Genomic DNA, 27606 nt, shown 5'->3' with positions numbered 1-27606 from the left:
CTGGGAGCCTCCGTGTTTAGGGGCAGCAAGGGAGGCTTAGAAGAAATGGTCAGAGAGGTAGGCAGGAGTCGACATCATCTGGAGGGCCAGGGGAGAAGAATGTTCCCAAGAAGGAGTGGTCAGTACCAAGCAACACAGCCAAGGGGCCGGTGAGCTGGAGACAAAGATGGGGGGCATTGAGGACACTTGCCAGCACAGTTAGGGGCATCATAGTTTACGACGAACATTCACCAGCAGACAAGATCCACGGAGTCAGCATGAGGAAGGAGTCTTCCAGCTCGAGAGTCCCCCACAGCACAGTCCCTCAGACTCAGAGCACCGGGGGCGGCAGTGCTGGTTCACCCTCTGCCCCTGGATCACTCTGCTCCAACCCAGCTGGGCTCCTTGCTGCTCCTTGAATGCCAGACAGGTTCAACCTCAGGGCCTTTGCACCTGCTGTTGCCTCTTCCTGGAACACTTTCTCAATACATCCTCATCTCCTCTAAGTTGTTACTCCAATGTTATCTTCTCTGTTAAGCCTTCCCTGACAATCAATTAAAATAGCCACAGCCCTTCCAGCATTATCTAGTCTTTTCCCTATCTAATTTTTCTCCATAACACACCTGTCATCATCTCATAAAACCTACACTGAATTTCTAAAATATTTTGGTTTGAAAGGATAATATGTTCACATGGTTCAAGATTCAGAGTTGTGTCCAGGCTTTTGCTATTACAGAATATCAGTGTGATGAATAAACTTGTGCCTGCATCATTTCATTGTATAGATGAAACTCTAGGCTAAAGTCTCAAAAGTGGGATTGCTGGATCAAGGGGTAAATGCATTTATATCTCACTTTTTTTTTATTGCTCTCATGTCTAGAATAAGCTCCATGACAGGGTAGATATCTTTAAACTTTTTTTTCACTGCTATATCCTTAGTGCTTGAAACAAAGCTTGACACCTAGTAGGTGCTCAATAAATACGTTTTGAGCAAATGAATGAACCCATTTCTGGAAGCCTGAAGATCCGCTCCTGATGGCCATTCTAGAGTAGGCCTCTTCCCTGAACTCAGGGTTGGAGATTCTTGGAGACTCTTGGACACAGCACATTGTCCTTGCTGGTCCTGCACCCCCTCCAGAAAGTGAAAGAATTTCCGTCAGCAAATACAGAGAGATGCTGTACTTAGGTTGGTCGTTCTCTCCTCTGCTTGCTCTGTTTTACCCAGGAAAGCTTTTAAAAGTATATCTACTAAGCAGCATGCATCATTTTACCTCTAAATTTGCTTTCCTGACTACAGTTTTCTTTTCTTTTTATTTTTTTTTTTTGGCACTGCATGGCTTGTGTGATCTTAGTTCTCTGACCAGGGATGGAACCTGGCAGTGGAAACATGGCATCCTAACCACTGGACCTCCAGGGAATTTCCAGTTTTCTTTTCTAACAATATACACAATTAGTTTCAATAACATACACAAATACTTGAAGAGTTATCAAGTGGCAGACAGAGTTGGCTAATTTTCAGAAGTGAAATTCATTCATAGAGTGAGTATGTATTTTAAAAAATTATCTATTTGTGGTTGCACTGGGTCTTTGTTTCTGCACTCGGGCTTCCTCTAGTTGTGGTGCACAGGCTTCTCATTGAGGCGACTTCTCTTGTTGTGGAGCATGGACTCTAGGTGCACAGGTTTCAGTGGCTGCGGCATCCAGGGTTAATTGCTCCAAGGCACTTGGAATCTTCCTGGACCAGGGATCAAACCCCTGTACCCTACATCAGCAAAGGGAAGGTGCTCAGTCGTGTCCAACTCTTTGTGACCCCATGGACTGTAGCCTACTGGGCTCCTCCATCCATGGGATTTTCCAGGCAAGAGTAGTGGAGTGGGTTGCCATTTCCTTCTCCAGGGGATCTTCCTGACCCAGGTATCGAATCCAGGTCTCCTGCATTATAGACAGATGCTTTACCATCTGAGCCACTAGGGAAGTCCCCCTACATTGGCAGGCAGATTCCAATTCACGGGACCACCATGGAAGTCCGTGAGTATGTCTTTTGTGCCTGGCTCTGTGCTGGCCATGAGAGTAGATGATGAGAACATGGTGAAAATTGTGGCTGCTGGCAGGTCTCATCATTACTAGGGAGAGAGCACTCAGCAAGTCTCCTTGCAGGCAGGGACTCAGGTTCTGGCATGTTCAAGGTAGCCACTACCCCTGCCCCCCTTCCCCCAATTAGCAGGTTCATATTTGAGCCCCCAGGCCTCTACGGCAACGGTGAAGAGGTTGACTTGAAAAATTCCCTGATTTCCCTCATCTGTTAAAAGGGCCACTTTTGTTAGTTGATTTCACATTTCTAGGTGTGTCTGTTGATATTAGTCTAAGCTAACTGTTTAACTGCAGGAAACTTGGCCATTCTGATTCCCTTTGGGCCTCTTGGGGAAGCCCCAGGTCCCACGAGGACTTCTCCTATTGGCTTCCAGTTTCCATGGGAGTGGGAAGGAAGAAGGGGTTAAAATATGAGGCCAGACTGACCTGGGTTCACACTCTGGCCTGACAACTTAGTAGCCGTCAGGTCTTGGGCAACTAAGTTCAAAGCGCCTACATCTCATGTCCCAGCCCCGCCTGTTCTTCCAGTTCCTCCTATGCCCAACCACCCCAATAAAGAGGAGGGAAGGGGTAAACTCCAGAACCCATGACCCAGGGTTGGGCCAGAGACAGAAGATTCCATAATGGCAATCTGTGTGCCCCAGGACAGGCCCCACCTTCATCTTCATGGTCAAGTGGGCTGTTTGTAACAAAATCTGGGATCCAAGACAGCAGCTCCAAATACCTTTTGTCTTTGAACCTGAACTTTCTGGATTTTCTGAGGAGTTCACTTATAAATTAGAGCATTGTTTGGATATCTTTAATCACATCTGGCACTTGAGTATTCACAGTATGTGTAACCAGGGGCGTTCCTAATAAACTTTGGTAAACAGAAAAGTCCAGAAGATTTCTAGGCTAGACACCTGCCTCAGTGTTTATGCTGGAATGGGGGAGCTCAGATTTCTATATGGATGGGACCACCGAGCAAAGATCCTTAATGGTTGAAAGAAATGTGAGATTCTTTTGACTCTAAAGAAACTCATGATTTGAGAGAGCTTGAAGTAGCCTGAACTTGAAGACTGCCAGTGACTATTTCATGAGATAATAGTGATTAAAACAAGAAATTTGGCCTTGAAGCGGGAATAAAACAATCCCTGCACATTTGAGATGGTGACTGGATCACTAGAGAACCAAGTGTCACTTCAAGTCCCTGAATTGTTGCTGTCCTAAGTGGAGGGTGCCCTGGAGCCTGGGAGAGATTCAGGAGACACAGAAACAAATGCAACAAGTAGTCTGGATGCTGATTCAAACAAGACAACTGTAAAAAAGAAAAGTTATGAGACATTAGGGCTTCCCGGGTGGCACTAGTGGTAAAGAACTCGCCAGCCCAATGCAGGAGCTGTAGGAAACACAGGTTCGATCCCTGGGTTGGGAAGATCCCCTGGAGGAGGACATGGCAACCCACTCCAGTATTCTTTTCTGGAGAATCCCATGAACAGAGGAGCCTGGGGGGCCTCAGGGTCCCAAAGAGTCAGACACGACTCAATTGACTTAGCATACATTTAGCATGAGGCATTTAGGGAAATTTGAAAACTGACTGGATATTTGAGATGAAGCAGATCTTGATCATTGTTGACATTGAGTGATTGGTACATGTTCCTTTTTGCTATTTTTTCCTTGCTTTTGCATATATTAGAATTATTCCATAATAAAGGTAAAATAAGCCCTCCAAGTAGACTATTTCATATCTTAAGTTCAAATACTTCCCTTTCCTTATACATCATCAATTGCTTAAAATCATGCTACATTTTTGTTTCCTTCACATTTGAATCACAATTTTCTGGTACAGTTTTATATTTTTCCTGGAGTTTCTTGGCACCTTTCCTGTTCCTTTAGGAGAGAAGAGACATGTGCCTTCTTTATCATGTGACTCAGAGCTTGTAACTTCTTAATAGTACTATCTATTGACAGGAATTCACTTCACTCTTGAAGACCTTTTAAAGACATTATCCGAACCTTCTGTTTTCCTATTCTAATTTTAAGCAAGTACTTCTAGGCAAACAGTTATTATTCTGGGATTTCTTTTCAATGTGTGTCTGGATTAGTTCTGTTATCTCTTGGATACTCAGTGTGTTAGGTCAGGCTCCCCAAAAGCAGAGCCTGAGACAAAAATTCTGGTGAAATTGAGACCATTCTCTCAGTTAACCACCATCTCCAGCATAGAGGAGGGGAAGAGAGCTAAGCAAGGAAGTATTCTTGGCTGGAGATGCTGGAGTTCATTCTCCCTTGACACAAGGAGGCCTTTGTGTAGCAACACACAGCAGAGGCAATGGGTGTACCAAGCCAGTGGAGGGGATTTGAGAGGACTGTCCACCACTCCAGTGGTTCTCAATCTTGAGAATGGGCCAGAATCCCCCAGAAGGATTTGTTAAATACAGATCACTGGGACCCACCCCCAGAATTTCTGATTCAATAGGTCAGGGGTGGGTCTTGAGAATTTGCATATCTGGCATATTGCCAGAAGCTGCTTCTGGAACTATACTTTGAGAATCAAAGCAGTAAATTATATCTTCTTTTTTCGTTTTTCTGAACTACAAACTCAAGTAACTTTTTTCAGCATGAATGCATGGGACATGCAAGTCTATTTTGCCACTATGGTTGATTAAAAAATTTTTTTTACTTCACTTGGTTGCACTGGGTCTTCATTGCTGTACGGGCTTTTCTCTAGTTGTAGGGAGCAGGGGCTACTCTCTAGTTGGTGGTGCTCAGGCTTCTCGTTGCAGTGGCTTCTCTTGTTGCGGAGCACACACTCTAGGACACATGGGCTTCAGTAGTTGCGGTTCCTGGGCTCTGGAGCACAGGCGTAGTTTCTCCTCAGCATATGGGATCTTCCTGGAGCAGGGATCAGACTTGTGTCTCCTGCTTTGGCAGGTGGATTCTTTACCACTGAGCCACCAAGGAAGCCCTCTCCGACTGTCTTTTTTTTTTTTTTTCCCCATTTATTTTTATTAGTTGGAGGCTAATTACTTTACAATATTGTAGTGGGTTTTGTCATACATTGACATGAATCAGCCATGGATTTACATGTATTCCCATCCCGATCCCCCCTCCCTCCTCCCGCTCTACCCGATTCCTCTGGGTCTTCCCAGTGCACCAGGCCCGAGCACTTGCCTCATGCATCCAGCCTGGGCTGGTGATCTATTTCACCCTAGATAATATACATGTTTCAATGCTGTTCTCTCTAAACATCCCACCCTTGCCTTCTCCCACAGAGTCCAAAAGTCTGTTCTATACATCTGTGTCTCTTTTTCTGTTTTGTATATAGGGTTATCATTACCATCTTTCTAAATTCCATATATATGTGTTAGTATGCTGTATTGGTCTTTATCTTTCTGGCTTACTTCAGTCTGTATAATGGGCTCCAGTTTCATCCATCTCATTAGAACTGATTCAAATGAATTCTTTTTAATGGCTGAGTAATATTCCTTGGTGTATATGTACCACAGCTTCCTTATCCATTCGTCTGCTGATGGGCATCTAGGTTGCTTCCATGTCCTGGCTATTAAAAATATGGAACGCTTCACGAATTTGCATGTCATCCTTGTGCAGGGCCATGCTAATCTTCTCTGTATCATTCCAATTTTAGTATATGTGCTGCCGAAGCGAGCACTGACTGTCTTTTAATTAAGCTAGTTCAAACACATTTCCCTCAGAAATTTACAGGTCAGTTCAGAGTTTCTAGCTTCAGAGAAGCCCAATGCCAGTTTGATCTCTATATCCTTACATAAAACCTGATTGTTTTGTTTTTATGTTTCAGGAGGTATTAGGCTTTCTGAAAACGTATGAGCCCATAGCTGTGTGTGTGTGTATTTTCCCTTTGATTCTGCTCAGCATTCGAATTTTTTTCTTTTTTTGGCTGCACAGCTTTGACTTATAAGATCTTAGTTCCCTGATCCAGGGATTGAACCCAGGCCCTGTCAGTGAAAGCACCTAACCAGAGTCTGAACCACTGGACTACCAGGGAATTCCCATCAAGGGGCACTTTTACTCTAAAGGTGGCTTGGGATTTTTTGTTTTTGTCACTCTGAGAATTTCCCGTCTATTATTTTTCTCATTGTTTTCTTGCTTCTGTCTTCTCTTTTCTCTGTTTTTCTCATTAGAAAAATATCAGGCCTCTTGAAATGATCTATGATTCGATTTCCCCCCCTTATTTAAAAAAAATTCTTTTTTGTGTTTATATTCTTAGAGAATTCCATGGCTTTTGCTTCTAGGCATTTTTAAAATAAACTTTTTACTTTGGAGTAGTTTTAGATTCATATAGAAGTTGCAAAGATACTACAGAGAGTTCCCATTACCCTTCACCCAGCTTCCTCTAAAATTAGCATCTTGCAGCAACTAAGACACAGTACAGTCAAGTAAATAAATATTAAAAAAATAAAATTAGCATCTTACATTACCATAGTACATCAAAATAAACATATTAACATTCATCCATTACTATTACCTAAACTTCAGGTTTTTTTAAAGAATATATCAAGATTATTTTCATTAACTGAAATAAAATGCAATTCCAATTGCAAATCAAGTTTCTGACACCATAAATATGTCATTTGATTAATTTATATAGAAAGAAAACTCTCAAATGATGATTAAAAACAAGAACATTCCAAGATTTCCAGGTGGTGGGAAAGCAGCATCTTTTGCCTTTGATACCTTTGATAGTCTAAGATACCGTGGGCTTAACAGTTGGAAAAAACTTGAAAAAAAGATAAAATAATCCTTAGTAAAAACAAATAAAAATATAAAATCTATGGCCATGATATTATCCTCTGCTTTTAAATTTTTTTCTTCTGTTTTACTGAAAGATAATTGACACGCAGCATTGCATAAGTTTAAGATGCTCAGCATAATGATTTAACTTACGTACATCATGAAATGATTGTCACAGTAAGTTCTATCATCTCATACAGAGGCAAAATTAAAGAAGTAGAAAATAATTTTTTCCTTGTGATGAAAACTCTTAGGATTTGCTCTCTTAACTTTCATAGGAAACATACAGCAGTGTTAACTATATATATTATGTTTTACATTATATCCCTAGTAATTATTTATAACTTGAAGTTTGGACCTTTTGATTACCTTCATCTAATTCTCCCTCCTCTAACCCTCCACCTCTGGTAACCACAAATCTGATCTCTTTAATTTATTTAATAATTTGTCTATGGCTATGCTGTGTCTTCTTTGCTACATGCGGGCTTTCTCTAGTTGCGGAGAGCAGGGGCTACTCTCCAGCTGTGGTACACAGACGTCGTCGTCGTGTGGCTTCACGTGTTGTAGAGCGCGGGCTCTAGGGCGCACAGGCTTCAGCAGTTGCTGCCTGGGGCTCAGCAGTGGTGCACGGGCTTAATTGCCCAGACCAGACCAGGGATCACACCTGTGTCCTTGCATTGGCAACTGGATTCTTAACCGTGTACCACAAGGGAAGTCCTGGTCTCTTTTTATATGTTTGTTTTTGAAGTATAACTGACCTACAACACTATGTTAGTTCTTGTTATGCAACATAGTGATTCAGTATTTCTATACGTTTTGAAATGTTCAACACAATAAGTCTGGTTACTGTCTGTCGTCATGCAACGATATTACATAATTCTTGACTTATTTGTTTTGCAACTAGAAGTCTGTGGCCCTTAATCTCCCTCACCTGTTCCTCTTCTTCTACCACTCCCCTCCCTTCAGGCAACAATCCGTTTGTTCTCTGTATCTGCAACTCTGTTTCTGTTTAGTTATGTTTGTTCATTTGCTTTGCTTTTTAGAGTCCACATATAAGCGAAATCATACAGAATTTGTCTTTGTCTGTCTGACTTATTTCACTTAGCATAACCCCCTCCAGGTCCATTCATGTCATCCTCGATGTCAAGATTTCATTCATTTTTATGGCTGAGTTTCCTTTCTATGTATGTGACATCTTCTTTATCCATTCATCTATCAATGGACACTTGGATTGCATCCATATCTCGGTTATTATAAATAAAGAGGCAATGAACACAAGGGTGTGTATATTTTTTCAAATTAATATTTCCATTTTATTTGGATAAACACCCAGGAGTGGAATTGCTGGATCAAATGGTAATTCTATTTTTAATTTTGGGGGGAATCACCGTACTGTTTTGCATAGTTGCTGCACCAATTTACATTCCCACCAACAGTGTACACAGGAGTCCCTTTTCTCCACATCCTCGAAAAATTTGTTATTTGTTGTCTTTCTGATAATTGCCATTCTGATAGGTGTGAGATGATATTTCATTGCAGTTTTGATTTGCATTTCCATGATTAGTGATGATCATCTTTTCATGAATCTGTTGGCCATCTGTATGTCTTCTTTGGAAAAACATCTGTTCAGATCCTCTGCTCATTTTCAATTGGGTTGCTTGTTTTTTTGATGTTGAGTTCCAGGCATTTGTGTATTTTGGATATTTACAACTTATCGAAGATACCATTTGCAAATATATTCTCCCATCTGGCAGTCTGTTCTTTTGTTTTGTTGATAGTTGCTTTTGCTGTTCAAAAGCCTTTTAGTTCCTGTAGTTCCATTTATTTATTTTTGTTCTTGTTTCTCCAAATCTTTGTTAGATCTTATTAGAATTTCAACAGCTTTTCCACTATCCTTTTTCTGTTCTAGGACTCAATCCAGCATACCACACTGTATTTAGTTATCCTGTCTCCTGAGTCTCCTCTGGGACACTTTCTCAGTCTTTCCTTGCTTTTCGTCTCTGTTCGTTTGTTTTGTTGTTGTGTTACTTTGAAAGTATTAAAGAGTATTTGTTAGATATTTTGTAGAATGTCCCTCAATTTGGATTTTTCTTCTCATGATTAGACTGGGATGAGTTGCCCCTCTCACCACATGTAACAGGCTGGTGATGCTACCCTTAATCACTTGATTAGTTTGTCAGATTTGTCCAGTGTGAACTTACTGTTTTTTCCTTTTCCTCGCTTTCTTTTTTGGCAGCGAGTCACTACGTCCAGCACACATTCACAGGCAGAGAGCCAGTTAAGCTCTGTCTGGAGGGGAGGGTCCACATAAATTATTTGGAATTCTTCCATAAGGAAGATTTGTTCCTTCTCCCATGTATTTATTTATTCAATCACTTATTTAGATCAGCATGGGCTCTGTGTATTTATGTTATACTTTGGGTTACACTCTAGTACTCCACTATTTTGTTGCTCAAATTGTCCCAGCTCCGGCTTTTGAGAGCTCTTTCAGGCTGGTTCTTATGTCCCTTTGACACACCCCATCCTATTTATTTAAGCACTTCCTTACTTTCCAGCACTAGTTTCTAGATTTCTAAATCATATTTTTTATCTTGGCAATCATATATTTCATTTCCCAGAACTCTTTCCTGTTTTCTGATTCTTTTTACTAACAGCCTTTCCTTGTTTAATGGATCCAATATAATGTCAAATTAGAGTTTCTTTCCTTCTTTCTTTTGGCCATGACACAGAGCTTGTGGGATCTTAGTTTCCTGACCAGACTGAACCCAGGCCCTTGACAGTTAAAGTGCTGAATCTTAACCACTGGACCAGCAGAGAATTCCCTAGAATTTATTTCTAATCATAAGGTTGTAAATGCTGTTTATTGGATTTAAATGATCAGAATTACTCTCTAGGTAAAGCACAAAAGAGTTAATTATGGTTAATTATGGTTGTTTTAACTCTTGGGAATGTAATAGTATAGCTATATATATAGTCAGAATCAGAAGCTGGGGGGTGGAGCAGAGCACAGGGACTAATTTCTTCATTTTATATAGTAGAAATCATAGGATATAGCTAAAGTAGATGAAAGTGGAAATAAAGATTCATTGAGCTTGAAGCAGTAATGAACAGAACAAACTAGCACTGTAACTAACACAACATGGAAGAAATTGGAAGATGAGCAGTAGTGTGAGTGAGCAAATGTCTTCATTTTTTTTTCATGAGGGGGTCAATGAATATTAATCCAGTTGATAAATCAAGAAATAGAAGTATATGCATATTAATTAGATTTGATGAATTCGATGATGGTAAAGCCACCACATCTCAAATCAAAAAAGCTTGCTGGTTTCCTTTATTTTTATTTTTTAGTTTTAGTTTTATTTTTTGGCCACATGGCCATGGCAATGAAAGCACAGAGTCCTAACCACTGGACCTGCCAGGGAATTCCCACTGGTTTCTTTTAAAGAAGGGGCCTACAGCTGGGTGGGATGGGGTGGAGTAAGACTGAGCTTTTCCTTAGAAACATTCTGTATTAAAGTATTAATATATGTTGCTTTTATAAAACAATGCTTCATAAACATAATTTAAATGTATGTAAATGTTGAACACTGGTTCAGAAGCTGGGTCTCTGATGGAATGTGCAGGGTGGGAAGGGAAATGATGGGTCTGGATGAAGCTGGTCCTATGCAAACTCATGGCTGCAGAACATAGCCCCGCTTGGGTACACGTGTTCCCAGAGTCCCTCTGGAGACTCCCTCTGGAGAGTCCCTCTCCTCTGCTCCTCTAGCATGCTCATCCATCCACCAGCTTACCTAGAACTTGCTGAGCTTCAGGCTCTGCTTTGGAGCTGGGGACATGAAGCCATATTTGTTCTTGAAATGTAAATCGATCCTTATAGTAGACTGCTGACCCTAGAGGGGTACTCCCCACCACAGGAAGGGTAGAGTCCATTTGACTTCCCTTTTCAGGATGAGGAAGGTTGAGACAGGAATCCTGGGAGGTATGGTGACCAACTCTTCTGGTTTGCCCACCAGTATCCTGGACTACGAAGACCCCAGTCATTAGAAAAGACCCTGATTAAAGATCGAAGGCAGGAGGAGAAGGGGACGACAGAAAATGAGATGGTTGGATGGCATCACTGACTCAATGGACATGAGTTTGAGCAAGCTCCAGGAGATGGTGAAGGACAGGGATGCCTGGCATGCTGTAGTCCATGGGGTCGTAAAGAGTTGGACACAACTGAGCGATTGAACAACAACAACAAAACCCTGTACTATAAAGAAGGCAGAGTGCCAAAGAAGTGATGCTTTCAAACTGTGGTGCTGGAGAAGACTCTTGAGAGTCCCTTGGAAAGCAAAGAGATCAAATCAGTCAATCTGAAAGGAAATCAACACTGAACACTCTTTGAAAGGACTGATGCTGAAGCTGAAGCTCCCATACTTTGGCCACCTAATGTGAACAGTTGACTCATTGGAAAAGACTCCGATGCTGGGAAAGATTGAAGGCAGAAGGTGAAGAGGGCAACAGAGGATGAGATGGTTGGATGGCATCACTGATTCATTGGAGATGAACTTGGGCAAACTCTGGGAGATGGTGAAGGACAGAGAAGCCTGGTGTGCTGCAGTCAGCGGGGTCACGTGAGTTGGACATTGCTTGGAGACCAAACAACAACACATCCTGGTTTTAATAGTGGTAACGAACCCACCTGCCAATGCAGGAAACATGAGAGATGTGGGTTCAATCCCTGGGTCAGAAAGATCCCCTGAAGGAGGGCATGGCAACCCATTCCAGGGTTCTTGCCTGGAGAATCCCATGGATAGAGGAGCCTGGCGGGCAACAGTCCATGCGGTTGCAAAGAATCACACACGACTGAAGCAACTTAGCATACATGCAGGCACATCCTGGTTTTAAAACGGAAAGTCCTTTGTCTCAGGATAACTGTCTGTCCTGGGCAAACCTAGGCATTTGGTCACCCTTTCTAAGGGCGTGATTTCTAGCTCCACCTGTCACTTCTCCTGAGTCTGTGTTTTATTGGAGGAGACCAAGGATTCCAGGACTTGTGGGTGTCACCTCTAGAGCTGACAGCATGATCTGCTTCCTGAACTTTAAAGGGTCTGCAGTGGTAGGGTAGGCAGGGTGGAGCTCCAGGAGCTGGTGATTCTGATTTCTGGATGGCTAAGGTGAAGAAAGACAATTCCATTCTCCAAGGAATGGGGCTAGGAGAAGTGGTGTGGGGTAGATTAAGGTACAGTAGTTTCTTTGCCTCCAAAACTGAGTGTCTGACGGAGTATAGTTTGACCTTGGTAGGAGACCAGATTGTTACTCCCACTTCATTCCCTAAAATGCACTTATTTAATAATTATTTATTGAGCATCTACTATGTACTACATTCTGACTGTTGTTACATTATACTCATTAACTGCCCTATATAGACTCTGAATACAAATCAAGGGACCAAACAGATTCAGATACAAATATGAAGTTTACAGTCTAAGGGGGATGTTGACAATGGATTTGTGGTCTTATTTCCCTTCCCTTAATTTATTTGTCTGTCTTTGTACCAGGACTGTTACATCTTCATGATTATAGCTTAATATTAGGTTTTGAAGTCATGGGTGTGGGTCTCCAACTTTGTCTCTTTTTTCCCCCAAGATGGATTTAGTTTTTTCCATATAAATTTCTCACATAAAGGCCTACTAAAAAAAGAAAAGCTTATTGGGATTTTGATTTTGACTATATTTAATTATGGATTGATTTTTTGGGGGGACAATAACAGCCTAGTAATGTCTTCTAAGCCATGAATTTGGTATGTTTCTTCCTTATTTAGATCTCTCTTAATTTCTCTCGACAATGTTTTATGCTTTTCAGTTAAAGGTAAAGATCTAGAATGTCTTTTGTTAAATTTATGCATAAGGATTTTATGTTCTTCAATATTCTTGTAAACAGAATTCTTAATTTCATTTCCAGTTCTTTCCTGCTAGTATATGGAAACACAACTGATTTTTATATACTGACTTCATTTACTAATTCCAGTAGTTGTTTGTACATTCCTTAGTATTTTTTATGCTAACAATCATATCATCTGCAAATATAGACAGCTCCACTTATTTCTTTCCAATCTTTGTGCCTTTTATTTCTTTCTATTCCTATTGCAATAGATAGGATCTCTCGTATTGAATTTAATAGAAGTGAGGACTGAAAGCCTTGCCTTATTCCTGATCTTACAGGGAAAGCATTCAGTAAGTATTTCAACTTTAGTGTCATGCTAACTGTAAGCTCTTCAAAGTTTTTATTAAGTTGAGGAAGTTCTTTCTACTATATTTCACAGTAAAGCATATATTTGTATTTTTTTGCTACTCAGCTTCAAAACTCCTTACTCCTGTTTGGGGAATCCTCCCCTTTTTGGGTACTGGAGTAAGTGAAATCCTGCCTTGCAGTATGGATCACAAATGCCAACTACACAGTTTCTCAGTGTCCTTATAGCAAGGGTAGGATCACATGACTTAGGGCAAGGGCACATGACTAGGCTCAGCCAATCAGATGCATGGGCGACTTTGACTCAAAGAAGCAGAGCCAGCTAAGAGTCCATTCTAGTGACAGAGGTGGCAGTGGCCATATCTTGTTTCTAAGGCAGCAAGAGGGCTAGATTTGGTCCTGGCAATAGTGGGGATATAAGTTGTGGAATCCATCATTCAGCAGTAGCAGCTACATGACTGTCTTGCCAATAAGCTCTTTGTATAAGTAAGTCAATCAGAATTGGTCTCTATGATCATAAGTAAGAACCTTGAGGATTTCCATGGTGGTCCAGTGGTTGAAAATCTGCCTGCCAGTGAAGGAGACACAGGTCCTATCTCTGTTCTGGAAGACTCCACATGCCAAGGGGGCAACTATGCTCGTGCATCCCAACTACTGAGCCAGCGCCCTACAACCCATGCTCTGAAACAAGAGAAGCCACTGCACTGAGAAGCCCTGGCACCACAACTAGAGAGCAGCCCCCACTTGCTGCAACTAGAGAAAGCCCGAGCACAGCAATGAAGACCCAGAGCAGCCAAAAATAAAGTATTTTTAAATTTTAAAAAAAAGGAACTTTGAATTGTCCTCCATCATAATCTCACCACAAAGCCATCTTGCTGGACAATCTGTAGTTCTTGTTAGACAAATGTAACACAGCCCCTGCTGTTTTACTGGGGAGCTGACCCATCTGTAAGCCTGCTTCCTCAGGACATGGCCCCCATCCTCCTTTGCAGCTCCTCCTCTCCCTTCTCTGTGTTTTGGCCACAGATCCATCTGAATCCTTCCAAAGTGTCATGCCCTTTCCTTCCTCCCTCCTGGCTTTGCAGCTGTTGAGTGTCCTCTCGCTGGAATGTAGTTATCATCCCTCCCTAAATGGCTGACACTGCCTCCTAATTGATCTCCTCCTCCACATTCCCCTGGCCCATGTCCAATCCACATTTCATACAGCACCCAGAGCCATCTCCTCAAAACACATGCCTGAGCATGTCACTGCTCTGTTTAAAATCTTTCAAAGCTTCTTTATTGATCTTTGGATAAAGACCAAATTCCTTAACACAACCCTCCAGGATCGGCATGGTCTTGCTCCTGCCTACATCTCCAGCTTACTGGGAGACACTTAGGAGGTAGAAGTAGAAGACTAGCTTGACATGGATTGAGTGGGGGAAACAGAGGAGTCAAAGATGACATGCAGATTTCTGCTCGGGGCAGAGGTAGGGAAGCTCCTTAGGTGAAAAGTTTATTCACCTTTAAGATCTCAAAGGTGTGTACCAGTCAGCCTCACATCCTTTGTTGGGGAGGGAGCTGAAAACTCATCCACCCACCCACCCACTCACACTTCAGTCTGACCTTCATCTACCTGACTAGCTACGCAGAGGCTTTAGGTGTGAGCTGCAGCTCTTTTATTTGTTATGTCCTTGGCTTAGACACTTTCCCTCCCAGAGCATTTGTTTTCTCATCTATAAACCAGGAATAGTACTTTTCTCTCTTCTCTTCCCTTCCCTTCTCTCCCTCCTTCCATCTCTCCCTCCCTCTCTCCTTGATAAAAAAAAAAAAAATTGTGAGTAATAAATTTCAGGGATGTGACTGGCCCAAGTTGGGACATAACTAGGGATGATCACCTCAGTTACAGAATCTATCTACCCTTTAGAAAAATCACTCTGGTTTTCAAGCAGAGAATATATTACAAATAAACTGAAAGAGGAAGGAACGGGGCCTCCAGTCTTCTCAAGCATCAGTGCCCTTGGAGACATGTGTGGGGAGGTGGGCTGCATGGAGGGTGGAACAAGCAGACCCACCTCAAATTTCAGCACAATCCTGGACCATTCACTGTCCAGAATCCATCCCTCAGCAGGTGCTGTTGACTGTACCTCCAAATATAGATGAACCCCTTTACTTCTCTTCATTTCTGCTGCATCACCTTATTCCAACCAGCAGTTCTCTCTGACCTGCTCCAATAATGGGATGCCACGCCTCTGCTCCTGTCTTGCTCCAAAACATCTCCGTCCAACAGCCAGTGACCTTTAAGAATGTAAATAATCAGGCACAGTTATTCATCTCCTAAGTCCTCCACTGGCTCCACAAACTCCTCAGCCCCAGTGACAAGCCCTGCACAATCCCCACCACTCTTCCCTGTTCACAGAAACCCAGGTGCCCTGTCCTTGCTCCTGTGCTTCAGGAAAGCCCAACTTCTGTACTTGCTGCTCCCTCTGCCTGGGTAGCTCTTCTCCTGGCTTTCCCCAAACAACACACTTCGCTGAGTCCTCATCTACAGGTCTCCTTCCAGAGGTCCTCTCCTTGAAGAATCTTTTTCTTAAGACAGTTGCCTCCATCACTCTTTGTTTTATCACTTTTATTTCTTTTATTTCTTTATTTATTTATATCTAAAGAGAACACCTATCACTGCCTGAAATTAGACTTTTTCTTAAGACAGTTGCCTCCATCACTCTTTATCACTTTTATTTCTTTTATTTATTTATTTATATCTAAAGGAGAACACCTATCACTGCCTGAAATTAGACTTTTTATATTTATGGAGGTCTCCTCCACATCACTACTTCTACATTTTTATTAATTTTAATTCTACTAGGAATAACTATATTATCCAAAGGTCCTGACAAGTAAACTCTTCTCTCAGTAGGAACCCTCACGAAATGACAGCTTCATTTGTCTTACTGACCATGATTTGTAGGTTCCTAGAACCATGCATGGCACATTCAATAAACAGCTACTGAATCAAGAGTGAATCAAGGGCCAGATTCTGACTCTACCAGTAGTAGTTTCACTTTAGAGAGGGCTAGGAGAGGAGGTGGAGAAGGAAATGGCAACCCACTCCAGTGTTCTTGCCTGGAGAATCCCAGAGATGGGGTCGCACAGAGTCGGACATGACTGAAGTGACTTAGCAGTAGCAGGAGAGGAGGAGGTCTTCCCAGGTAGCGCTAGTGGTAAAGAACTCCCCTGCCAATGCAGGAGATGTGAGAGACACGGGTTCAATACCTGGTTTGGGAAGATCCTCTGGAGGAGGGCACAGCAGCCCACTCCAGTATTCTTGCTGGAGAATCCCATGGGCAGAGGAGCCTGGCGGCTGCAGTCCACAGGGTCACAAAGAGTTGGACACGACTGAAGTGACTTAAGATGCACTCACACAGTGGGGAGCAGGAATCAGAGGCCAAGGTTCAGAGGAGGCAGTGGATTTGGGCAAACTACTTAGTTTTCCCAAGCATCAGTCTGCTCATATCATTGTTTAAAAAAAGGAAAAGAATGTCGATCTCATAGAATTGTGAGCATCAGGTAGTGCCAGGTACCCATACACCCCCTCAGGAGGTTTATAGGTTAGTGGAGAGGGGGATGTACTTGAAACCCTGCAATGTTCAGAGTCCCTCGAACGTTAGAGCCATGTTTTCCATACTGAGCTGGGAAGAGCTATGTGGGAGCAGGAGTTATCTGAAACCATCTGATACATCTTTCTGAACTGTTTTACTTGGAAGTAATTTAGAACATTATCTTTTTAAATATATATATATATTTATTTATTTTTGGCTGCGCTTAGTCTTTATTGCTGGGCATGGGCTTTCTCTAGTTGCAGAGAGTAGGGGCTACTCTCTAGTTGTGGTGCACGGGCTTCCCATTGCAATGGCTTCTCTTGTTGTGGAGCATGGGCTCTAGGCACACAGCCTTCAGTAGCTGTGGTGCAAGGGCTTAGTTACCCTGTGGCAAGTGAGGTCATCCCAGACCAGGCATCGAATCGGTGTCCCCTACATTGCGAGGTGGATTCTTAAACATTGGACCACCAGAGAAGCCCCATATAACATTATGTTTTATAGTTAACTAAACACAAAGACTTATTGAGTCAAATGCATAATTTGGCTGAATTTTAAAATCTAGGTGCCTTAGGCATCATCATGAGGAGAGGCCCTGGAAATCATTTGGTAGGGCTGAACCCATGTTTTCTAGGTGGGGCAATGGATGCAGAGATTGGGCGGACCTGGCCCCTCCAAAGTGGTTAAAGTCCTCTCTGGCTCACTGGGTAAGCCTCCTGTCATCATGCTGGACTCTGATGTGCTTCTCTCAAGTCCCCAACCTCAGCAGAAACAGCAGGTGGCTTCCTCTTCTTCCCCTGTGGGAGTGAGGGCAAAGCCCAGAGGCCAAGGCCAGGAGGAAGGTTGTGGGCCTTAATCCAACTCTCCCCATTCCTAACATTGCCCAGACCCTGGACCACTCTGTTTGCCCATCAACAGGGCCCCTCTGCAACCATCTGCCCATCTGAACACAATTATAGTGATTATACTGGGATATCCTTTCCCAATTATGTATAAGCAGCATAGGTAACTGCTTCTGAGCATAATTACAGGAGATGTTTACAGACCCACAATCACATCAGAGTAAATGATAGCTTCCTTTCCTCCCATTCATATACCAATATTAGGGCTCTAACAAGGCCAATTAGCCAAATCCCAGCAGTGAGGGGGTGGGAAAGACCTCACAGGCTCCCACCACCTGCAAAGGGGGAATGGATCTCAGACAAAGCAGGGTCCCAGGCAGGATTTTGTAGGACACCAGAGAAGCCTGCAAAAGGACATGCTAACATTCACTGGCCACCTACTGTGAGTCAGGCACTCAGGATAGGCCAGGGAACATCTAGGGACGATTCTGTAAGCTGGTGTTAATATCCCACTTCACATGTTTGTAGACTGGCTCTGAGAGGGCTGGGATCCAGGGTCACCCACAACAGACCATGAAGCTAGGTAGGGACTCTTCCCTTATGCAACTCAGCCAGGTCAGACTCCCAGGCCACAGCCGGCCAGCTGTAGGCCCCCTTCCTTATCTCCTCTTTTCACCATGCTTCCTCTTCCGGGGCAGTCACCACAGCTACCCCGCTCACCTCGGGTCCCCCTCCCACCCTCATCAGTTCCCCAGCGCTGACACTGCCTGCTCCAGCCCCCTCCGCCCCTTCTTCCTGTCCCTGTGGTGTGGGGAGGTGGGGTGCGGGTAGGGTGGGGCGGAGGGCGAAGGCCATCGCAGGCACCCTGTTTCCTACCGACCCCCCACCCTACCCGGGGAGCCGCCTGGAGCTCCGCCCTGGGGTTGCAGGCGCACCTTCGGCGTCCACGCCCCCGCACACGCAAAGGCTGCCCCCCCACCGGCCCCCCGGCGTGCGCAGGGGAGCGCGCCTGCACACACGCACACTGCACAAAGACGAGCACCCCACTCCAGCCAGGCAAACGCACCCCATTCGGCAGCGCACACAGCGGTGCACACGCACCCGCACCCTCGCGTTCACACACGCGCACGTATACCCACCCAGCGTGCGCCCTCACGTACACACACACACACACACACGCGGGGCAGCACCCGTGTGGACCTTGAATGCCGACCTCCGGGCCCTGACGCGCCTGGGCCCTGCCCAGCGGCTGGCTGGGCGGCGAGCACACACGCGCACACCGGCCCCGCGGGCCCTCCCCGCTCGGCTGCTGGGCTCCCCGGCTCCCCGGCTCGGCCGGCCGCGGCAGGCGCTGTGCCGCGCGGCGGGACCGGGCGGGGGCGGCGGCCCGGAGCGCGGAGGAGGCGGAGCAGGAGCCGGGAACCGGCTGGCCCGCGCCCCTCCTGTCGGCCGGGGATTTTCCAGCCTGGGCGCTGACGCCGCGGACCTCCCCGCGGCCGCCTCGGACCATGGGCGACAAAGGGACGCGGTGAGTGCGGGCGGCGGCCGGTCCGGCGCGCGTGGGGGCGAGCCGGGCGAGGGCGCGGGCAGGGGTCCTAGTCCGTGTCCCGGCTGTGCATGCGCAGCCACCCCGCCACCTCCGGCTCCGCGGCTCTCGGCTCTGCTCCACCCGAGGTCTCCCGTGTGGTCTCCGGCAGGGCTGGGGGCGCGGGGACCTGGCCGCAGAGACACACGCACACGCACTCAGCCGCTGACACCCAGCACTGGCTCGCCGGCTTGGGGACGCAGCGGGCAGGCTGACACACAATGGCACACGCTCATGTGGACACACAGGCACACTCATCCATGGGCGCTCTGTTTTGGCACACACTGACATTCACTGCCACATGTCGGCACCTCCAGTGACACTGTCACACACTCACTGGTGCACACTCATCAATACGTTCTTGCTGACACGTTCTGTGTGGGGGGGCACACACAGGTCACACTCCAACACATACCAGCGCTAACACACCTTCATGCTGGTGCACACATGTTGACATACCCTGATACATACACTTACACTCATGGTAACAAACACTCTCACTGAAACACCCATGCTGTCTTCCCTTACCAACAGGAACACTTATGTTGGCAGAAAAGACCACACCAGTGCTGACCCCGGCAGACACACATCAGACTAACGCCCAGACAGACACCCCGGGTCGCATGCCAACGGCTCATTGGGCCTCTGACACACTCACTCCAGTCCCCACAAGTGGAGAAGTGGAAACGCACACACCACACGGGGTGGGAGGCACCTTGGAGCCTGGGAAAAATGCTTCCCATCCAGGGCTTCCTTTCCCTCTGACCTCCCCAAGGGCTGCAGATCTCCTCCAGCAGAGGGTGGGGAGAAGGGGCTCGGGTCTCCCTAGGAGCCTGCCCTGACGCAGAAAGGGAGAGGTCTGCCTCTGAAATGGGAAACTGGGACAGAAAAGGGAGGGGGGCTGGGGCCCAGGACAAGCCCCTGTTGGGCAGGCATCTTTGTCACCCTGGATCCGCCCTTTCACTCCACCAGCTCCCTTCAGTTCAGATAGAAGTTTCTCCCGTATCTCCTCTTACCCCTTCGGCATGAACCCTCTTATTCATCCTTTTCCTCCTTTACCCTTTTCTGTCTTTGTACCCCACTTCTCCCCTGTCTCATTCTCTATGCCCTGCCTTACTCTCTCCTTACTTCCAATGAGTATTTACAGAGCACCTGGTGTGTACGAGGCATAGATTGGGGCACAAAGGTGTGCAAGACCCATTCCTTCCCCAGGGAGCTCATAAACTAGAGAAAGGGCCCCCGTGGCCATCATGTTTCGGGACCACTAACAAAGTGTGTAACACTCTCTGCTGTCTGACATTCACTCTCAACAACCTGAGAAAAATCGTGCAGAGATTAGCTCCATTTTCCAGAAGAAGAAACCGAGGCTCAGAGATAACTTGTGCTCTGAAGGTTTAAAAACTGCCTCCTGCTGGCTCTGTGAGGAGGTTAACTTTGCGCTTCCTGTTTTCCCGAGGAGGAACCAGAGCTTAGAGAGGTTACCCTGACTTGCTTAAATTAAGGTCAAGAGGGGCCAGAGGCTGGAGTCTACTTGATCTGTTTCTCTGAAGCTCGCTATTGGGCACTGTCAAGCCCCTCGTGGACCCTAGTTTGAGGCTCGGGTGGGATGGCTGGCTCTGTGGGTGGAGGCCCAGCTGGTGGTGAAGGCTGCAGTAGATGGTGAGGCATCTGCATTCACCTTGATGGCTAGCCCCTGTTGCAGTCGGCTGACCCAGGACCCAGGTCTCTGTCCTCAGAGGAGCATGTATGAGTCTCTTCCACCATGTCCAGGTACCCCAGTGACAGGATCTTCCTGATCATGGAGGTGGGACTTCTCTCCCTGCAGGGAGCCAGAAGCCCTTCCCCCTCCCCGTCGTCCCTCTTGTGCTGCTTCGCCATCAGGGTGACTCAGCCCCTCATGGGCCTTGGTTAGCTTCACTGTGACTTGGGGGAAGTGTTGTTGCTCTCCTGCTGGCCTAGGTTGTCAGCAGGATGGACACCTGTTGAAGACCCTATCTCTGAAGCTAGGTATTTTCCATGACTTCCCTGCTGTATCTCTAAGTCACTGGGAGCTTGAGGACCTTAGCTTTCCCACCTGTAATTCGTAGCTATCCATACCCAACATTTTCAGGGCCCTCCCTGTGTTTTCTGAAGATACCTGGCAGGGGAGGAAGTGCTGCTGGAAGCCTGGCGCCTAAGCCTGGCTGTAGTCCATGGGATGGTGGCCCTGTTCTCTCCCCCCCGGGCTCCCTTGTAGTCCTAGGAGGCCTCCCTCTCCCTTCCAGACAGATTTCCTGAGTAATTTGGAAGCGAAAGACAATCAATAATAGGCCGTGCCTTGCCTTTTTCTGTAAAGCATGGGATTCCACTTGATCTCCGACTTAGACGAGGAGACGGCAAATGTCTGATACTCTAAGGATCAGGAGTCATGCATCCATCCTGCACCTGGATTTGCCACCCCCACATGAAAGTGACAACGAGAATGAATCAGAAACAGTCACTGGGCCTGAGGAAGTCCCAGGGTCAGGGGGTAAAGAGAGGAGGAAAGAATATCTGGATAGGATAAATTACGGGTAGTGAGATGGCTCTTCTAACAAGCGCTAACGTAGCGATCAGACAGCCATTCTGCAAACATTGACTGAGTGCTGGGGCTGGTGGTTCAGAGAGGAATGGCTCTACTTGGTTTCTAAAAGACTGAGAGCAGAGCGAGTGATTATCTTGCAGGGTGACATGTGCTGTGGGAGGCCAAAGGAGGAGTCCCCAGCACAGTTTTGGCAGGGGGCATGGTGAGGGATGCTTTCCTGAGAAGGAGATGGCATGGAAGCAAGAAAGTGGAGCTAGGGACATCATTCCTGACGTGGGGTGAGGAATGTGACAAGGTTTGGAGACATGAGGCAACACGTGCCACCTGCAGGTTGGACTGGGGTGACGGGTGAGAGTGAACACAGGCTGCTTATCAACAGCCTGGGATGTCCAGCTAAGGAGAGGTTTTCTCCTGAAGTCCCCGGTGACTCAAAGAGGAGTGTGGGGAGGGCAGGGATGGGAGCAGATTTGTGTTTCAGAAGAATGCCTTTGGCAGTGGCAAGGTACCTTTGGCCACCTGATGTGAAGAACTGACTCACTGAAAAAGACCCTGATTCTGGGAAAGATTGAAAGCAGGAGAAGGGAATGACAGAGGACGAGATGGTTGGATGGCATCACCGACTCGATGGACATGAGTTTGAGCAAGCTCCGGGAGTTGGTGATGGACAGGGAAGCCTGGTGTGCTGTAGTCCATGGGGTCGCAAAGAGTCAGACACGACTGAGCAACTGAACTGAACTGAAAGACGGGCAGACCTGGATGCAGGGAGTCCAGTGGGGAGGCTGAGGAGGAGCCTGTGAGAAAGCGAGATTTAAATTAAGGCTGTGGTGAGACTGGAACTGAGAAAGATGAACAGGAGGTAGAATCTATTAGCCAGACTGACATGTGCCAGGTTTACTTGCATGATCTCATGGTTCTCCCTCTGATTTTATTAGTCTAAGGACTGTTCTCATTTTCTATACCAGGAAACAGACTAGGAGAGATTAAATAATTTGTCCACCGCCATTCATTCAATGAGCTTTTGAACCCAGGCCTATCTGCCGTGATGCTTTGTGCTTTTACCCAGAAGGAGGGGATTGTCTGGCTCACAGGTGGCTTCCCCTACCTTCCTGGCAGTCCCATTCTCAAGTCGAGCATCCCTTCTGTTTCTTCCTATTCCTACCAACTCAACTGGCAATGTAAAGGATCAAAGTTAGACAATAAGAAGGACTTCCCAAGAGACAATGGGATGAAGTGACATTTCCTTTTCTACAGATGTTTATGAACTCTTCTTTTTTGGCAAGGAAGGAGGGTGGGTGTGATGGGGACACGTAATCACCAGCTCTCTGTGAAACTTGGCTGTGGTCTCTCTTGGTGGTTAAGCTCTGTGTGACCCATCTTGGCTGGAACATGGGGGAAGTCCTGTGGCTTTGGCCAGGGTCACTTATGGGACTGCTGGGAGTGGAAGCATTGAGCCTGACCCATCGTCTGTGATCTCTGGCTCTAGGCTGGCCTCTGGGCTTCAGAGCTCTCCACAGCTGTGTTCCTTCTGAGCTTGGGCCTCCTTGCCCAGGGTTGAAGCCTCCCATTGGCATGGATTCAGGGGTCCTCAGTTGTGGGTGTGCCATACACTGGGGATGCAGCAATGGAAGAATAACAGGCTGGGTGTCAGCACACCCTGAGTGGCCTCTGGCCTCTGGCAGACCATCCTCCGCAGTGACCATGCTGGCCATCTAATGAGACCTGCAGTGGGTGGAAGCTTGACAGGGAGCCAGGCTGGAAGTTGAGGGAGATGTTGGGGGTCTTCTGCATAGATGGGTCCAGATCTCAGGGTAGGATGGACTTGGGAGGCAAGCATTAAGAGAATTTTCAGCTTAGAGATGGTATTTGACTTGGTGATTGTGGATGACATGGCACAGGGAGAAGGTATAGCGTTTGAAGAGAGGGTGGCTGGGAGCATTTGAGGCTTTGCAGAGCACGCGTGTGTAAGGGTGGAGCGAGGAGAAGGGAAAGAACAAGGGAGGTTGTGTCCTGGGAACCACAGGGCAGGGAAGGACCAGCAGAGGATGAAACTGGGAAAGACCCCTAGCATTTAGGCAGATGGCAGTGGCTGGTACCTTGTTGAGAGGGGTTTTGATGGAGCCATGAGGGCAGAGCTGGGCCACAGTGGGCAGAGGAGAGAAGGGAAGGACCTTGTTTTTCTCTCCGTGGAGCTGGGAGGGAGCCTCTTGGAAGAAGAGTGTGAGGCCCTGGGCCGGGTGCACGGGGGCCTCTGAGTGTGAGGACCTGCGGGGTGAGGCTCAGCTGAGGACTGGGAGGGACACTGCGGACGTGTGAGATGGTCACAGCAGGGAATGTCTGTGCTGGCTCTTGAGAGAGGGGCTGTGCTGAATCAGGCACAGGGTCTTGAGAAAGGCTTCCTGGGAGAAAGTGCCCCCTGAACTGGGTCCTGGGGCATGTGGAAGGACCCAGGTATCCTGGACAAAAGGAATCACCTAGATCCACGTGCAGGTGAGGAGTGAGGCAGCAGCCGTGGCGAGCAGGCTCTAGGTGCTGAAGTGGGCAGGTTTCAAGGCACTTTCTACTCAGGTTTTCATACCTCACGTGTCTTTGTTCCCCAGTTGGTAAGTTCCTTGTGATTTGGGGCTATTTCTGTTCCTTTTGGCTCATCCATTGTCCAGCTCTGGATCTGGTTCATAGGAGATGCCTGGCAGGGATATATTGACTAGACTGAACTGCTTCCTCCCGTCTTGCCTCTGCTGTCAGCCCAGGGGCTCCCTAGGTCTTTCCTGTTAGGGAATGCTGAAGATGGAAGCCATATTTCCCAGATGAGACCCGGTGCTGGGGGATCGCCTCCATCAGATTGGGAAGTCCTGAAGAAAAAGAGTACCACTCCTATCAGAATGGGCTTCCTGCAAGTGAAGCCTGGTTCTCCCCCACCGGACAGGCTTCTGCAGGTGGGAGCCCTAACTCCGACGTCAGGCAGGGGCTTCTGGGGCTGGGACATGTCTACAGGATGAGCCCTGCTGGGATTAGGACAGGGCACCCTGATGGGTCCTGAGCATCGTCCTTCCCTCCTATGTGCAGGATGGATCCTACCCCGGGGGTGGCTTGAGTCCTAGTAGGGGGATATAGAGCAGAGGGGGTGAGACAAGACAGGGTGGTTGCTTTTGAGAGGGGAACAAAGGACACTGTTGTCCCGGCCCTCTCCCCCCTCCCTCCCAAGGGGCCCTGGCAGGGCCATCTCTCTGGAGACGCACCCCCTCCTTCCTGGGCCTGGCCCCATCTTTAGTCCCACTTGAGAGGAAGGAACTGCTTGTTCCTTCCCAAGAGACCCAGTGCCAGATGAGGCCCCTGGGAGGCCCGGCCCCAGGGATCAGACCAGACAGGTCCTGGAGTTCTGTGTGATTGAATTCACCACAGCCCCGGAGTCGCTTTCCCTCTGCCTGGGGCTGGGTCTGGCCTGACTGAGACCATAGCCAGTGGGTCCTCCTGTAAACTGGAGAGGGATCTGGAGCAGGGGTGTGGGTGGAGGTGCTGGGGTCTGTGTCAGGGCAGTAGGAGGCCGGACTCCTTACTCAAGGTCTGAGTGGTTCGGTGGCCATGCTGGCTCCAGCCTGTCTCTCCAGGTGCGCTCAGAGGCCCAGAAGGTGAGTGAATGTGGCCCCACACAAGGCAGGTTCTCCCTTCATCCTGGCCCTGAGTCTCTGGCCCCAAACTGGTCATCCTCGCCGTTTTGCAGCCTCACCCCCTTCCCTCCCAGCCGTTGCAGTCAGTGGGCGTGGATGCTTTTTGGCAGAGGACCACGGAAGGGTGGGGAGTGGACTGCTAGGCTGTGCCGTCCCAGGAGGGTCAGAGATTTGCTCTAATGCTTTCTCAGTGCTGTGTGACCTTGGGCATGACATTCACCCTCTCTGAAACTTGGTGTCCCTATGGCAGTCAGATCAGCCAGAGGGTATGAAACTCTTCTCCTGGAGTCAGTGTTTCCTGTGTGCTGCTAGTGGGTTTGGGGGTGACCTTCCTTCTGGAGGGCAGAAATGGGGGACTGGGCAATTCAGGCCTCTGCCACACAGCAGTGGGACTGAGATCACTGGGGAGCTGCGCCTAGATGGCTGTGGGTTGCATTCTTCCCTGTGGGACCAGGTCATTGCCTCGGCAGCCTTCTACCCCTCAAAGCACCTGCAGGAACCGGCAGGCAGGCAGGTCGTGGGACATTTCATTTTCTCTGCCCAGGCTATGCCCTCCTCAGGTGCCCACAGCTTCCTCTGTGATCTGATTAGCATGTATTAAAGACTGATTAGCATAGTGGTTAGGCTCTAGGAAGAACCAGATTTCCTGGTTTCAAATGCCAGCTTGCCACTTCCCAGCCTGGCAACCTCTGGTGACTATTTAACCCCTTCTCTGCTGAAACTCCCTCACTTGTAAAGTGGGGTAGCAATGGTGTTTGCCTTATAGGTTGTCTTAAGGATTAAATGAGTTAAAATAGGTACAGCTAGGACATAAGCCTCCGGCACAAGTGCAGTGTTACATGAGGTTAGTTCACAATGCCCTTCCTGTCCTTCAAAGCCTGGATCACTCATGGCCTCCTCCTCTAGGAAGCCCTCACTGATCTGCAAGTGCCTTGTGACTTTTTTTTTTACTGTATATTCATTCTCTCTCTCTTTCTTTTGGCATTCATGCCTCTGTCTCTTTGTAGGTCCTGGTTATTTGCACATTCATGATGTCCTCTGTGTGAGACCAAGGGCACTTGGCCCGAGTCTGTTGTCCCTTTGCACCTGTGTAGACCTGGTGTGTCACTGAGCCCCGTAAATATTTGTTCAGTGAAGGAGGCTAATGTAGGCGTTCCACTGAGAAAAGATACACTTGGAGAGGGCGGTGTGGTGGGTGAGGACAGAAGGACACCATTGCTGATTCTGAAATGTCTAACGATGGCCCAGAGTCACAGGCATTAGACTATTCTCTGTAACCCAAAGGATGGAAGGCAGAGGATGACGGCTTTACCTTTGCTAGAAGAATGTGTGTTCAGGCAACCTGGCGAGGGGATCGGTGGCTCATTCCAACCTCTGTGCATTTGTTCTGCTGCTCCCACCGTCAAGAATGCCATCCTTTCTTCTCACTGCTTGTCCAAGTTCTACTTCCTCAACATGTGCCCAGCCATCACTTCCTGGCCCGTTGGAGGGGGTGGGCTCGAGCGGGTGGGCTCTGTTCGTCACACCCATCCTCAGACATTGACAGAGCCTCTCCTGGGTCTGGGTAGTCCATCACCCTTTAGGATGGACATCTGAATCTAGCTACAGTATGTCCAGTGTGGTTTGACCTGACCTGAGAAGGGGACCATGGCTTCCGATGACCCGGCGGTGATCAAGGAGCTCTTTATGCACCTGGAGAGCCCTCCCTCGGCCTGCTGGCAGAGCACAGTCCTCCCCCACGGCTTCCCACTGGGCAAGTACTCAGAACCCACCTAATTACTGAGGACAGAGTTCTGGGCATCGGATCCAGCAGGCTGCGGTCATAATCAGCTAATTAAACCACCCGAGCTTCTCGGTTGGGCAGTGGGGAGGGAGAGGGGTGGTGAAGAGTCGTGGGAAGGAGAGGGATGCTCCACGCAGGGAGAGTTCAGACACAGGGCCTGCTGAGCTGAGCTGGGAAAGGAAGCAGGAAATGGGGAGAGAGGGTGGGGGGCAGGCGGGGAGAGGGACAGCCGGATTGAGATGAATGAATGAGATGAATCAGGGCAGCCATCTGGTCTGGGAGGCAGGGACCCCACTTGGTCACTGTCCCTGTGGCATCATGGATGAACTGCTTTTCCTCTTTGGACCTCAGTTTCTCCGTGTGTCAAGCAGCAGGGGGAAAGGGTTGGCATGGAAGTTCCCTGGAACCCTTTGATTCGGTTCAGTAGCTTGCAGGGGAGGAGGCGTCAACAGCAGACTGTGTTTCTGCTCAGTAGCTTGGCCTCTCACAGCCCTGTCTTCTGAAAGGGGCAGGTGGTGCTGGGGACTGACCCAGCCTGAG

At 47.4% G+C, this 27606-nt stretch overlaps 1 protein-coding gene, 1 long non-coding RNA gene and 1 other non-coding gene across 3 annotated transcripts in view; 1 reads left to right on the top strand and 2 right to left on the bottom strand.

Annotated features, from left to right (window-relative positions):
• The window catches only part of LOC122449479, a 34058-nt gene extending 15240 nt beyond the window's left edge, over positions 1–18818 (bottom strand). The window contains exons 1-2 of the long non-coding RNA XR_006271947.1: positions 18671–18818; positions 15180–15330 (exon numbers count right to left, since the gene is read on the bottom strand). This is a non-coding gene — a long non-coding RNA (uncharacterized LOC122449479). The remainder of the gene's footprint in view (positions 1–15179; positions 15331–18670) is intronic.
• On the bottom strand, positions 5614–5719 carry LOC122450733. Its single transcript, XR_006272224.1, has one exon. It is a non-coding gene; the product is annotated as a U6 spliceosomal RNA (small nuclear RNA).
• A 20-nt stretch (positions 18819–18838) lies between the features above and the next one.
• Positions 18839–27606, top strand: part of ARRB1 (arrestin beta 1) — a 78630-nt gene continuing 69862 nt past the window's right edge. The window contains exon 1 of the mRNA XM_043481069.1: positions 18839–18998. Within this exon, the coding sequence (XP_043337004.1) occupies positions 18979–18998 (20 nt within the window). The 5' untranslated portion in view covers positions 18839–18978. The remainder of the gene's footprint in view (positions 18999–27606) is intronic.

Source organism: Cervus canadensis, chromosome 11 (genome assembly GCF_019320065.1).
Source record: "Cervus canadensis isolate Bull #8, Minnesota chromosome 11, ASM1932006v1, whole genome shotgun sequence".
NCBI lineage: Eukaryota > Metazoa > Chordata > Mammalia > Artiodactyla > Cervidae > Cervus > Cervus canadensis.
The sequence above is the reverse complement of the archived record's forward strand: the minus strand, read 5'-3'. Positions and strand labels throughout refer to the sequence as shown.